The sequence below is a fragment of the Mixophyes fleayi genome, chromosome 3 (genome assembly GCF_038048845.1).
Source record: "Mixophyes fleayi isolate aMixFle1 chromosome 3, aMixFle1.hap1, whole genome shotgun sequence".
NCBI lineage: Eukaryota > Metazoa > Chordata > Amphibia > Anura > Limnodynastidae > Mixophyes > Mixophyes fleayi.
In genome coordinates this window covers 202900134-202915126 of record NC_134404.1, presented here as the reverse complement: position 1 = coordinate 202915126, position 14993 = coordinate 202900134, and the positions used below count along the sequence as shown (strand labels likewise).

The 14993-nt window shown below is 37.6% G+C and overlaps 1 protein-coding gene across 1 annotated transcript in view; it reads left to right on the top strand.

Annotated features, from left to right (window-relative positions):
- Positions 1–14993, top strand: part of TRDN (triadin) — a 535205-nt gene that overhangs the window by 331930 nt on the left and 188282 nt on the right. The window contains exons 43-46 of the mRNA XM_075200931.1: positions 2619–2663; positions 6824–6868; positions 6953–6997; positions 9966–10010. Of these exons, the coding sequence (XP_075057032.1) occupies positions 2619–2663; positions 6824–6868; positions 6953–6997; positions 9966–10010 (180 nt within the window). The remainder of the gene's footprint in view (positions 1–2618; positions 2664–6823; positions 6869–6952; positions 6998–9965; positions 10011–14993) is intronic.

The following is a 14993-nucleotide window of genomic DNA, read 5'->3' as shown; positions in this document are numbered from 1 at the left end:
TTCAATTGAAAAACATCTGTGCGAGGTCCGGCTGTCAGACATCCCGCGCTGATTTTTTTTTTTTACAGAAGTAACGCTCATTAATGCTTGAGCCCCAAAGAGGTGCGAGCAAAAGTAAGCCTTGCTTTTTACCGTAGCAATGGTAAAAACGAGCAGCCGCAATGTTCTGAGGAACATCACGGCCAATTTAATATGCCCCATAGAGGTAATAGGACCAAGTAGTCACATATATATTTTGCCATTATAATATTTGCTGGCTTACTAGGATTACAATGCTTGATCCCTCTTATGATTTATTTGCCAGCCAAGATATTAGTTAATTAAAGTCATCTCATGACCTACACAAAGTCCAAAAAGAAGGTATTTTTCCAGATGGCACAAATTATCGAAATGCTACGTATATCTGCAAATATCATTACTCATACAATACAAAATTGTTTCTAAACATATTTTTAATAAATTTAGTAAAATGGAAAACTAACCTTATTTTGAAGACATTCTCTTAATGTGGGGATTAAAAAGACATTAAACAAGTTGGCATGTGTTGTACAGGAAGTTGAAGTGTATTATTATCCCTGCCTGCCTTGTTACATGCCCTCACTTTATAATTTACCTTCTAATATTCAGTATATTTGTCAGGTTTGTCCATCACGAATTAGTAAAGACAATATGTTGTGTATTAGGAACTATTAACAAAATAATTTGTAATATATTGATACTAACATTCCTGTTGCATTTTACAGCTGTTGATGTGGATGTACATCAGTTCCTGTTCAACATCTAGAATGTTATCAATGAAGATTTTAGGGCTACGGGTTTCAATAAAGTGGCAAAAGAGGCATTTGATCTAGATCCATCCTTACATAGTGGCCCACATTTTGCTTCTTAAGAGAGACCAAAAAGAGATTCTTTTTCTGCCCACATAGATCTCTTAGGAAAACACAATAAACATGGTGCGCTGCTGACTGTCTTGCTTTGCTTATCTTTTTGAAGGAATAGTCCACTTTTTATAAATAACTAAATGTAATAGACCAACTAGTTTTCCAATGCAACTGTCTATTTTGTTTGGCTAGTTAGGAATGTACAGTGTCTAATGGTAAACATCCAACAAGTATTTGAATCTGATAAAAAAAAGTGGCCTTATGAGGTGAGCATAGAATCCATAGAGAATAGACCCTCTGGGTTTTAAGTGTACTTGTTAAAATATAGATTTTTCTTTTAGGTAAGTGAGGTATGTGGTCAACCACATGATGTATATTGTCATACTTAACATCATTGGGAGTATGCTCTGTGTGTATATCAGGATTAGCCAACATGTAGTTCACTAGCTGTGGTGGAATTGCTAGTAAGGTAATGCTGGATTTATAGTTCCAAAACAGCTATGGAGTCACATAGCAACTAATCCTGCTGTATATTATGCAATCAATCAGTTGTCATAGCAAGTTGTGTTGGTAGATACATTTATTATATTGCTTATCAGGATGTTTACATGCTTCATGCCCCATACTTCAGTGGGTGATGATATTCTCTAATGTTGCAGCTGTGCACTAAACAGTGTGTTACCACCACCTATACAACTGTACCACATTATAAGCAATAAGTGAAGGACTTAGCCCCCCATTCTTGCACAGCATTGGATATTACTTGAAGCTGTTGGGGAGAGCTGTAAATGCTGACCCTGATAATTGGCCTCCTTGTGCCTTTCTGTGGGACATACTTGCGTAACTACTCTAATTGGCTAGCACTGCTACATAGGTGATTTTTGAACGAGTAGTAGATTTGCAAGGGGAATAGTGTCACACTCCAGTGAAGAGGGAGGAGGTGTTTAACAAATAGATGATCTACCTGTTAATTTAAACATACAGAGTTAAAAAAAGAGGCATTGAATAATGAAACCCCTAAACTTCAGGATCCCAGGACAGATGAATTGCCTGAATGTTTGAATTCATTTTGTAAAAGTAGCAAAGGTGAAAATCATGGAAAGGTGTATTTTTTTTATTTATTTCATATTTTTCCTCATATCATGCACTTAAATATATTTATTTGACTGTGTGCCAACAGAAAGCTTAATCTGTGGTTAAAAAAAGTTTAACAATTAAAGGGAGCAGTAAATAAAATATAAAGAGAAAAGCTATTTCCAGTGAAATGAAGACAATGTGAAAATAATTCAATGCAGACCTCTGGCAGTTTTGGGTTAAAGGTTCTAATCTACATACTTCTGCACTGGAGATTGTAGCTGGCATGTATTGTATCAACTGAGTTTGAAAAGATACAATTCAGTTCTTTTAAATCCCTCTCCCTATTCTGTTCACTAATAATAATAGTAATAGAACTTGATAGACAGTAACAACTACTGTTATTTTTTTCTAATCTTTGTTACAACAATTGTGCAGCTCTGTGTAAAATAGTTAAACGTTCATTCTGCAGAGACATTTATAAGTTTAAATGTTGTTTTCCAACCCTAAAGCGACAGAAAAACTCAAACAAATCTAGCAAATGATTTTTGAGCTGGTAATTGTAAATATGAATATAAGTTACATACTAATATCAATAATTCATAGAATAAAGAATTTAGTTAACATTTATAGTGGTAAAAACTATACATTTATTTTTTTCAGAAACTGAAAAAGAAGAGGAAAACATGACCTTGCCAATAGTTACAGGTATTTGTTATATAATATTGATTAACAAATCAAAGAATATCTTTGTGATCTTCACAGCACAAAAAAAGTTGAAAAATATAATAACAATAAATTATAAAATGTATTATTATTTTTATTATTATTATTATCTGTTTTAAATTGATGTGGATTATATCTTCTTAGAATATCTTGTCCTTACCTATGTCACCATTTTTTTTATCAACCATGCTATTGCCTTTGTTGGTATATAAGCTGGATGTTGCAGTGGCGAATTATATATGGCTGGCCCCACTGCACCTTAATGCCCAGAATGTACAATGTACCTTAATGCCCAGAATAGTAAGGCAGCACAAACCTTCCCCATTCAAACTAAAAGGTACAAGTAGGATCTTGGCAAAAGATATAGTGAACTTGGATTGAAGGGTTTACAGTATGTACCTGCTGTTTACTGCAATTTTATGGAATATGAGACTGCAGCTATATTTCTTATGCGATATGGTCATTCTGTTAATTGCCAGTAGTCCTCTCACATTGTGTAATATCATCATCATCATTTATTTATATAGCGCCACTAATTCTGCAACGCTGTACAGAGAACTCACATCAGTCCCTGCCCCATTGGGGCTTACACTCTAACTTCCCTAACACACACTCATACAGACAGACACACAGACTAGGGTCAACTTAATAGCAGCCAATTAACCTACCAGTATGTTTTTGGAGTGTGAGAGGAAACCGGAGCACCCACAGTCAACCCACGCAAATACAGGAGAACATACAAACTCCACACAGATAAGGCCATGGTTGGGAATCAAACTCACGACCCCAGTGCTGAGAGGCAGAAGTGCTAACCACTAAGCCACCATGCTGCCCCAATATATTATGGCATGCCACTATAAAGTGCCTAGAAACTAATATACACAGAAACATCTATAATTAGGCCAATTGGAAGCTCACTCACTGGGGTGAACAAAAGTACAAGTTTACTTGCATGCTAGCAGAGCTAGATAGTTGCTGAATGGCTAACCTCCTTTTTACATTCATATTCAGTCATATCTTTTGGGCTACCACTATATGAGTGAGGGTCTAAATTAGGATTGGGATACCTGTCGCTCTGTGACTGGCAGGTCCCCGCTGGGAACTGTATATCCACTGTAATTGGACAACTGCAAGTTGCCTACCTCTGTTCTAAATAGTGGAGTGAGATGCATGTCACAAACAGGTAAACCACTAATGTACATAAGTTAAATACAATTTGTTTTGTTTTCAAACTGTAAGGTTTGTTGGCATGGACATAGGCCTTCCTTTTCTGATATAATGTAATAATTCTGCCTACAGTTTTATATTTGTAACAATAAAACAATTTTGCTAAGAGAGAGAATTTAATTATTTTTCCAAGGACAAAATATTTCTGAAAGATTATAAAATCATGGACCACGTACATTTAAGCGCAGACTTTTAAAGACATAGAAGATGTTCAATATGGTTATAGGCTCCTCCCACTTGATGATAAATGATTTTCCGTGTCTATAGGTGGGTATACCAGACCTATAACACACTCAAATGACACAAAACAGGGACAAAATAATAGTGCAATATGTTTCACAACTTAGTAATGATAGTCCCAAAAGAAGTCCCAAAGATAGATCTTCTATATTCATTCACTTTGTGCAGGGAACAGAAACAACACCAAACAAAAATTCTGTGTTGTTCATATCCAACTCCCCCAATGCTGTTATGCTTACAGGAATACAAATGGTATTGGGCATCTCATACATTCAGAGAAAAACTCCTTCACATCCCATCTCAGAGCGAACTCCACCGATTGAATGATGCAAAAAATAATAATAAAACACAATCTGGTGCATTAACTTTTAAAAAACATGTTTATTGCATAACCAACATGTCATGCTTCACAGATTAAAACATGTATGAAAAGGTAATGTATATATTCGTACCAGATTTTAGTTGTAATCATGCATGTATGATCAAACGTCAATTGTATCAGATGATCGTCCAGCAACAGGAACATGAATCAGCTTACAACCTACGCGTTTCGACTCAAAACAAGAGTCTTTTTCAAGGTCTGCAATCTTAGTGAAGCGCCACATCATCCTACATTGTGTATAACAATTTCTCAAAGATTGTTCTATGTCAGTACATGGCTTGTTGAGTTCAGTTCTTATTTGTAAGTGAAAATGCACACTCATAGCTTAATTTTTCTTATATGTTTTATTTTTCCTACTGACCTGTTTACTTACCAGTCTGCATTGTATGTTTGGGAGGAGATATTAGAATAGAGATGTGCTTGTAAGTAAATGTAAGACCGCATTTATATCCCGACCCAGTCCCCTTAGAAACTTAACCAGTGCAATATACAATATTAAATTCATGTAATCCAAGTTGAAGATGACACACATTTCCTCCTTTTTCCTGTTTTGATTCAACCACATACATAATTATTACTATTAAAAAACAATATTATTGTACAGCAAAAAAGAATTATACACCAGTGAGAATGTTCTATCTCAAATTGCACCAAAATAATATATAGACAAAAATGACGACCAAGGACCACAAACCTGTCAATAAAATCTATATAGCTACAAAGGTTCATTTCTGTACTACTATATGAATGACAGTTATATCAATTATCTTAAAAAAATAAATGAAAGGCTGTGATACTTTTCATAAAAATGTAAATATAAAATATTGCTATTTGTGTACTAAAATGAAAGCCCCATCCAAAAACTGTTGGATAGTAAATAAGATAACTCTGTACCAGAGCTTCATATTCTTATAGACTTAAGTATAGAGTACACCCTACTTCCATGCACCAGAATGGATGGCCAGGTCATAGAAAGGGGCAGGTTTACTTTCATTTGCTATAGCAGGAACAATTGACCTGTGGTAACAGCATGAGAAAATATGCATACCTTGCACATTCCCCTGCATTCTTAGATGTTTGCATTACGCCTGCATATATAACGCAGCCCAACAAAAGTCGGTAATGATGTTGAACAAATTAATGGTATTTTGCTGAATTAAAAAATGAAAGTATTTTTTCAAATTAGTTCTCTAGTTCTTGGAGATAATGGATACTCTCTATTAATGGTGTAATATATTTGCATACATGTAATTAGTGTAAATAAGTCAAGTTATATATGGAGTAGTTGTAGCGACAATGAGTATATACAGAGTGTTTCAAGCAAGAATAAAGCCATTCAAAGTCATTCATTACTCCCAGCTTGATATGGAGTCAAGCTGGGAGTCAATGACTAATGAAACAATTTGTTAAGGCCTTGGACAAAGATGACAATAGCTTCAAATATATTTGTAGATTGTTCCCTGAACTAAGTATGGAAAAACTAAAAGTTGGAGTCTTTGACGACCCTCAGATTCGTAAATGTATCAAGGATTCTAAATTCACAAAATGTATGAATGGTGTTGAAGCTTCTGCCTGGTGCAGTAATATCTCAGTTGTCAGGAACTTCTTGGGTAACCACAAAGCAGACAATTATGAAGAGCTAGTGCAAAACATGCTAACAAACTTTAGGTACTAATATGAGCATGCACTTTCTCCATAGCCACTTACACAGATTTCCGGATAATCTTGGTGATTTTAGTGAATAACAAGGGGAGAGGTTTTATCAAGATATAAAGGTGATGGAGGAAAGGCACATGAGACAGACACATGATGGTAGACTATTGCTGGAGCCTCCAATGTGATTCTCCCATATAAAAGAAAATCGGACAAACAGTGTTTTACTGTGCATTAATTGTAATTATCCGAATCAACTTTCTATGTTTATCTGTTATAATACCAAAAAAATTGCCATTATGTATTTCATGTGTTTGCTTTTGCATGATTTGAGACAATTTCAATGCGATTTGTAAGCAGGCTCTGCCTGACCATTACATTTTTTGCATTTTTATGTTTATCAGTGGGGTACTGATTATCTCAAAAATTAGAGCCAGTCTAGCAAAATGATGTCATATTCAAAACTAGCACCACAAAATCACTCTATTATTATTGGCAATAAAATGAGTATAATAGATATATTGTAAAATATGTACCCTATAGTCAAAAAAGAGCATAAATATTGAATGATTTTACCATTTGTTATGTAAGTCTTTGTCCATATCCTCATTCCTAATATTAATTTATATTAAACTTGCAGAGACTGTAAAGCAAAAAGAAGAGCCTCTAACCATAGAAAGAGAAGGTGACTATACACACATACATGCACACGTACACAAACACTTCTTTCTTTACATTTCTGATCACTTATATAAAATTGTTCTTCCAGAACCTGAGAAGGAAGAGGAAAAGCTGACAGTGCAAATACCAACAGGTACTAATGGAACATCTAAATGTTATTTTAATTTTCTTTTATATCAGTCAAGCCCAGTTGTTACAGACAGGTAAATTGTTCCTATCCTCTTCCTCTAAGGAACTTACGCAGAGTAAGACACACAGAGGTTTACACGTTTTGTTTCAGGTCAAGGCTTGTATCCAGAGCTCTGATAGGAGCGAGCTGGATATGCTAGACTTAGTTACACTAATTTTTCCTGAATTAATTGTTATTGGCAAAACCTTTGATGTCTGTGAGGTGTCAGCATTGTTGCACATGGATATCAGTTCACACATGTTTAACCAAGTTGTTGGTTTATTTGAACACTTGTAACAGTAAAAGTAATGCAGGTACTCACAGGGTTAAAGGGTGCAGCAGCAATCAGGTAGTACAACAGTCTGAGCAGTATCCTTATACATATATACAGGTTGTAAGAGGTTTTGGCACACTGCACCTCCATGCAGAAACGTTGAAACGTTTATAGGACAGGCTACTCTTGTAAAAGCCTTAGGTCAGTTGTATTACATGTGCCCCCACGCAGCTACTAATACTGCATCTTCTCAATGTCACAATGAACACGTAAGGAGCGATACTTCCTGTTCACGCATGCATAGTAGCAAAATGCGGACGGCCGCTTCACTGCCTCACTTCCTGTCCCACTAGCCCACCAGGGTTATAGGAGACAGATCACAAAGGTCCATAATAACAATTGTCAGGTAGGGGATTTGTGATAGGAAAATTTATACTGTATACAATAATACATAGCAGATGGGAACTTATTTGAGAATCAGTAGCTAGGGTTACTGGGTAGAAAAAAAAGTGTGAGAGCCATGTTCTCACTTTCTGGTCCACAAAAGTGGTTGGCTCCCTTTTTCTTCACATCTGTTCATGTTATGTTGCAGCCTTGTGTTGGTAAGAAGGCCTCATCTAAGCAGGCTGTTAGGGCTTTATATCATATAAAGCAGATTTGAGCACATTTTGGAAACCTGTAATGAAGTAATCCTAACAGCATTCCAGATTTAACATGCAGTATTTAATAGTTCTAGTGGCAGCATGCCAAAAAGCTACACTGATGGAATGTGGACAATTATTGGTTTCCTTGCACACCAAAGTGAAAAATCATTCTCAAACTCAATGCATACAGGCTTCATTAAATAAATGCCTGAAGGGCTGGTTGGTAATAGTTACTTGAATTTGTCCTATAACTACTTTCTTATAATTAGCATGTGTATATCTGACACCAAGGATTCTGCTGTCACCATTCCTTTGTCACTTACCAAGAAGTTAAGTGATTTTGTTCTCCTTTGATTTAAAGCTATTAAATCTCTATCATTTCTGTCCTGGTTGTTTATCACTACATTTGCTTTGAAAAAGGAAAACAAAAAGAACCTAATGTAGAGGTTTTTAGTTCTACAAGTGCCAATATGCTTTGGCAGCATACCCAAGCCGTTTTTGGCTGCCAGGACTTACTGAGAACACTAGTGTCACATAGAAAAATACTTATCCCAACAACAACTATCAATCATATGGGGGTGGGGACTTTCATTTTTTCTGCAGGCCCAATTCTATTAAGGAATAGGAGAATAGGCAGAGGCTGTGCCTCACTATAACGGGGGTCTCCACATTGCAGGTTTTTCTCTTATAGTGTGACCAGTCCAACCTGTCATAGCCTGATGCTAGTTCTGGCTTTTGGCAGGGAGATCCCATCCTATGATGTTTGTCACTCTGCATTAGGGACCACTAACCCAAGCTATGAGCACTGGTGCTTAGCTCACCTATGAAGTAGGGTAGGCATGCCCTTTTTCCAATTTTTTTCCCTTTATTTAAATTATACATTAGGGGCATGATGTAGAGTCAGACTCAAGTTCAACTCGTAAATGGAAAAAATGCTTTTGGCTACTGTGCAAGTGCAAGCGCTTAGAGGATGGCGCAAAAACAGGGGAAGTAGTGGGCTAGCCTAGCATGTAAGTTCTCAAAGAGACATATCTGTTGTGGGTGCTTTCCCCATCAGCACAGACTTGCTGTATTATTACCCCATACCTACCATCCCAGGAGTCCAACTGTTATCAGCCGGTTACACATAAGGGAGCAGGGGCACATTCTTTTTTGTGAACCTGACCTCCCTAGGGCATCCAGCCCTGTGCTGACCTACTTGGGGCTGATTTGGCATTATGGCCGGGGGAACCCCATGGTGCGGGTTTGCCTGCTATAGTGCCATTAGCACAGGTTGGCAAAGCCTAGTGTTGGTAAAAATAAAATTAATGGGACATCACGATTTCTGTAACCCCAATTTTGCTACTACCAGTCTATGCTGGCAGCATTAGGGTTGGATTATTTGCCTTACTGATACACTTGTGTATCATGTGCACCAGCCCCTACGGCAGATAAAGAGTTGCGTTTGTGCAATTTGTATAGTGCTCTGAATCGGACGGATCTAAAAATCGAAAGATTTACAGAACCGCGCGACTCAGAATCCTATGTAAATTACGGGATGCAATTTACACTTATGATTCAAGTGTAAATTGCATCCAACTCTATATAAGTCCCTAAAATGGCAGTTATCATCATCTTGATGATTATGATAATGACTGGTGTCTCCATTATGCAACTGCAGAAAGATTGGCTTAAAGCATATCTTGATGCACTTTTAAACGTATATTCAACTGCGCCATTTTTGCATGGTATTTTTTTTGCATGTTTAATACAAACGTGCAAAATCTACATGACACCCAAAGTGTAGGCATACTGTACACTATCAAACCTGGAACATATTTATATTCCTATACTCAAACCTACAGGTGGATTTTACTGAATTGATTTTGTACTATAGTCCTGATTATTATTTAAATGTGTTTGTAATTAAAACACAGTGATGCAGAAAATGACTACTTTGTCTTTGGTAATTACATGATTGTATGCAGATTCATTTTGTCCACATCTCTAATTGTCTTTTCTATTAAAACGGCAGAGGCTGTCAAACAAGAGGAAAAGCTTCCAGTCATTGAAATAAAAGGTAACTACAAAAGAAAATACATTTAACGGCTGAGATTTCTTTTTCAACATAGTTTAATTGCCTATGTTGAAATATTTTGCGTATATATTTATTTTTAACAAATTTCACAAATATCACAAAGCATGACATGAAATAAAATAAATCACTTTGCAAAACTTAATAATTTAAATAGAAGGCTAAATATAAGGGCATTCAGTATACAGATGGAGTAATGTTATTTCATATTTATGGAGTGATTCTACAGTATGGAGAATTTCAAGAGGGCACCACACTAACCTTCCCCACTTCACAGTGCTCAAACACCACAATGGTCTTAATTACAGTTTACTTGATCTTTTATATAATTTTTTCCATAAAGGTTGGTGTTCACTTATAGGTATCACAGAACATAAGGATATGGGACTTCTAACTGTAGGAACAGGACAATTAATTGTTAAAAAAAACTACCCATCTCTTTGGGGATTCCATTAGAAGAGGCATACTTCTGGGAAAAGCCATTGAAGTTCAGAAAAAAGTCAGGTGCTTACCTGGAGCCACAGCTCCAAGGGATAAAGAGAGCAAATTAATAATTGTGAAAGCAGCAAGAAAAGATGGGGAGATGAATGTCATTGTCCACCTAGGGACAAATGATCTGGCTATTGCTGAAGTCACGGCAGTAAAAGATGAACTTAGATAGTTAGGGACTGCTATAAAACGGGTGGCAACCACTGTACCTCTATGCACTGGAAATACTGCTGAAAAAGTTAAAGACAAAACTCACTGCATTAGAAACTTCAATGTGTGGCTAAGGAAGTGGTGTTATGAGGAGAGATTTGGATTAAAAGACCATAGTCATGCCATCTGGCAAGATAGGGACTTATACAAACGTGACAGTCTGCACACATCTTCAAGGGGAACTAGGAACACCAGGGGGAACACTAAGTGAGAAGTTTTGAAGTTTCATCATCAAACTAGCAGAGGGGGCAGTGAACAAACAGGAAAAAAAAACAACCTGCTCCCCCAACTAGGAGGTATCTTTTCTGCAGATAACTGGAACAGGAAACATATCCACAGTAACAGAAGACAATGCATATCAAAACAAAATAAACATAAAGCGAAAGATAAACATAAAAGATAGGAAAAGAAGATGCACAAGCAAAACTACTAGAGCTGTGTGTACAAATGCTAGGAGCTTAAGAAATAAAATCCCAAAACTAATTGCTTTACTTATAAGGAATGTTATGGATATTGTGGCTATTACGGAGTCATGGTGCAATGAAAATCATGACTGGGACATAGCTATACCGGGATATACTTTATTTAGGAAGGACATAGTGGGAAGAATTGAAGGAGGGGTAGTAAAGTATATGAAAAAAATCTTAAATGCTACTTTAATACAAACTATTGAAGAAAAAACTGAGGCCCTTTGGGTGACCATAGAAACGGGGAAAAGGGCTATTCTTCATACTATGATGATCTATAGACCATCAGGTAAAGAAAAGGAACTGGACAGGAACTTGTTTCAATAAAATTGCTTTAAAAGAAGAGGTAATAATCATGGGAGTCTTTAATCTACCTGATGTGAACTGGGGGGGGTCTTTTGCAATAGAAGTAGGGACATTCAAAATTCCTTAATTCTTACAAATGGTGACAGAATTTTTTATGTAAATGTGTGTGAGAACCTAGGATTCAGTGATCATGAAGCAGTATGATTTAGTTCAAAGACAGAGACTGACTCATAAAGCACAAGAACAAACGAGAGAGAGACAGGTTTAAGATATGAGCTAGGTGTAGGCAAATGTTGGGAAAGGAGAAGTGAATTAAGTCAATGGGACAAGTCAAGAGGAAAAATGAAGACAAGAAAGTGAAGACATCATGCTCAGTAATGGGATAGGAAGAAGTGGGTAGGGGAATGTAAAGGAAAGTGGGGTGTGGTGCCTTTCTTAATGGATGGTGTTGATTTTGCCTTTGAAGTAAGTTGCAATGCTGTGAGCAGTGAGGGAGGTCAGTGGTGGCAATGGGAGTTGGTTTACTCTCATTAGGGACTTAAAGTTTTCTTGAGAAGAGAGAGGACTTTGTAGTAAGAGGACAGGATAAAATTGTAGTGGAGTCAGTATTGAAACAAGATTTAGTCCAGGGTTGTCCAACCCGCGGCCCGCGGCCCGCATGCGGCCCAGCACGCCTGTAAATGTGGCCCAGAAGGAGTTTTGGTTGTGGCAAGGGGGCAGCACTGTTAATGGAAAAAAAAATCCTGCAAAAAAAAGAAAAGAAAATACTTACCTTGCGGTCACGTCAGCTGGTACTCCGGCTCCCTCCCTTGTCTCCTCCTCCGTGCGGTGCTCGCAGTGAATGTCGGGCGTGATGTCATCACGCCCAACATCCTTTGCGGAGCGCAGCACAGAGGAGTCACCCGCGAGAGAAGAACAATCAGCAGCACAGAATTGGAGAAAAGAAGAGAAGAGGACAGGAGAACAAGCCGATTAAAAGGTAAGTTAAGAGGATTTTTTTTTATTATTTCAAGGGACGCTGACCAGTGAATAAAAGTCACCTGGTCCTGGAGCATCATGGACCTTATCTCCCTGCTACATACTTCTACTTGTAATACTAATGGGGCATTATATATTATTCTCTTTGGCCCATTATAAGTTGTTATCCCTTAACTAACATAGTGGTGTAATTAGCAAAACAGGTCTTAATTTGGGGTCACAGTGATGTATATGTCAGGTACCGCAGGCCTGGTCAGGGCACCCTGATATACAATGCCTGGCTTAAATGCACTTTATTGATATTGCATCAAAACAATACAAAAAGTGATTATAGTATAATAGCTAGAGAGGATTTTTTGAACAGGGCGATTGAAAGATAAGTATAGTGGGATTTGAAAAAAAAGTGATATATATATATATATATATATATATATATATATCTATCTCACTTTTTTTCTCATATATATATATATGTTAACTATGTTTTCTATGGTTTTTTGGATGATCAGCTATCGTTATTGTTAGTGTATCTTATGTGCGGCCCAAACCAACTCGTCGTCTTCCAATGTGGCCCAGGGAAGCTAAAAGGTTGGACACCCCTGATTTAGTCCATTGGCACTAGGTGGTGGAATGCACTTTTGCAAGGGGTGGGTCTGTTTAGATTTCCTTGGATAGGATTTGGATTGCCTGAGATCATATGTGGTGGCCGAGATCATCTAAGGCTACAGTGAGTTCAATTTTGTAGAAAGAGAAAGCCCAGGACATGGCAGGGTAGTAATAGGTGAGATGAGCAATACAAGTAAGACTGAGAAGTGTATTGGATTGAGAGTATTTTGGTATCCCTCTAAGGCACAACGTTTTGGATAGAGCGGGAGGTACAAGAGTAAGATAGAAGGAGAGGAAATTGTGGTGAAGTATGGCAAGTTTGGAGGAGCTGATGAAGCACAGATGGGAGAAAAGTCCAGTGAGTGTCCATAGTGAGGGATGGTAGAAGATGTCCACTGGAAGAGAACAAATGAGGAAGTTAGCAAGAGGAGTTTAGAGGTGTCAGTGTCAGTTGGCAGGTCTGTGGATAAGAAATGAGAGAACAGTAACAGTCTGCAAAGCTGACAAGAAATTGGAGATTGTGTGATAGATGGCAGGAACATGGAGATGGAGTAGATATAAGAGATGGCTAACATGAAATGCAAAAGGAAGATAAGAAGGGACTGTCTTAGAAGAAGCCTACTCCACCACCTTGTCATCCATTGGGATGAGGAGTGTGGTTGAAAAAGAGACCCTAAAAGGAGGGAGTTGCAGGGAAAGCAGAATCAGAAGAGGAGAGACAGGTTTCATGGGAGGGGCTGAAGGAATTAGAGAGGAAAAAGTTGTGAATAGATGTGAGTTAGTTGCAGATAGATCAAGTGTTCTAGAGTGTGCAGGAAAAGGAGTGTAAAGTGTAGAGATAGGAGATTGGAAGGGTTAGAACTATGTGGTGGGTGGGAAGTATTGGGGTGGACCGTGAGTAGATATGGGGATTTCGTGAGGCTTGGTGTTGAGGGAGATATTGTCTGCAGCCAGGAAGAGGTGGTGGGTGACAAAGAGAACCAGTGAGAGTTATATGTGGGTGGGACGGTAGTTCCAACATGTGCTGGCTGGGGGGTGTGGAGGGTATTAGAAGCAGAACATTTTGAAGGTGCAGGTAGCCAACAAGGATTTAGCGGGGGGCAGTAATGATGGTGAAAGTAGAGCCAGGATGCTGGACAGAGGGTAGATGGAAGTAAGTAGGAGATAGATAGATTAACATGTTCATGGGAAGAGTGAGATTAGAGGGAATGAATATTCAACTGTAATTAAAGTGATCAAACCAATCTATTTTATTATTTCAAAATCTTCCCTTCTAAAGTGGTAATTTGTGTAGTTGCCTTATTTGTTCTATGTCCTCAGACAAGAAGTATAAGCAGCACAGCTTCTTCAAACTCTAAAAAGAGTTTGCTTAGATTACATAGATTTTTACCAGTGTTTTGCTACATGATACATAAAGCAATGATTGCCATGCATGATGGCCTATTTCTGATCTGACCAACGTAATTTCTTCAACTATTTATCTGATTTAGGCAATGTGTAAGTTTTGCTCTTGGTTACTATTTGTGGTGTAAATTCTGGGTAGAAAGCATTTATTTTAGCAATTACATTTATTCTTGGCACCTCCAATTTGTACTGCTGATTCTGAAGTACTTACTGTATGTAAATGCAAAAACAGCAAATAAAACAGAGGCCGAAACAAATACAATATGATTGTAAAATACAAACAGTTTACAGTTTCATACCTCACAACTGTCCCTATTTAAGCAGGACATCCTGATTCGCGGGCCACAAAAGGGACCGGGGTTAACATGAAAGTGGGAGGCATTTTAACCAAATATGGCCAGTTTGGGTCGATTGGGGAGGGGCATATTTTGTCCCACTTTTGGGATTCTAAATGTCGGGAGGTAAGCAGTTTTCAGCATTTCCACATTGTTAGTCAATCCTTCTCCCA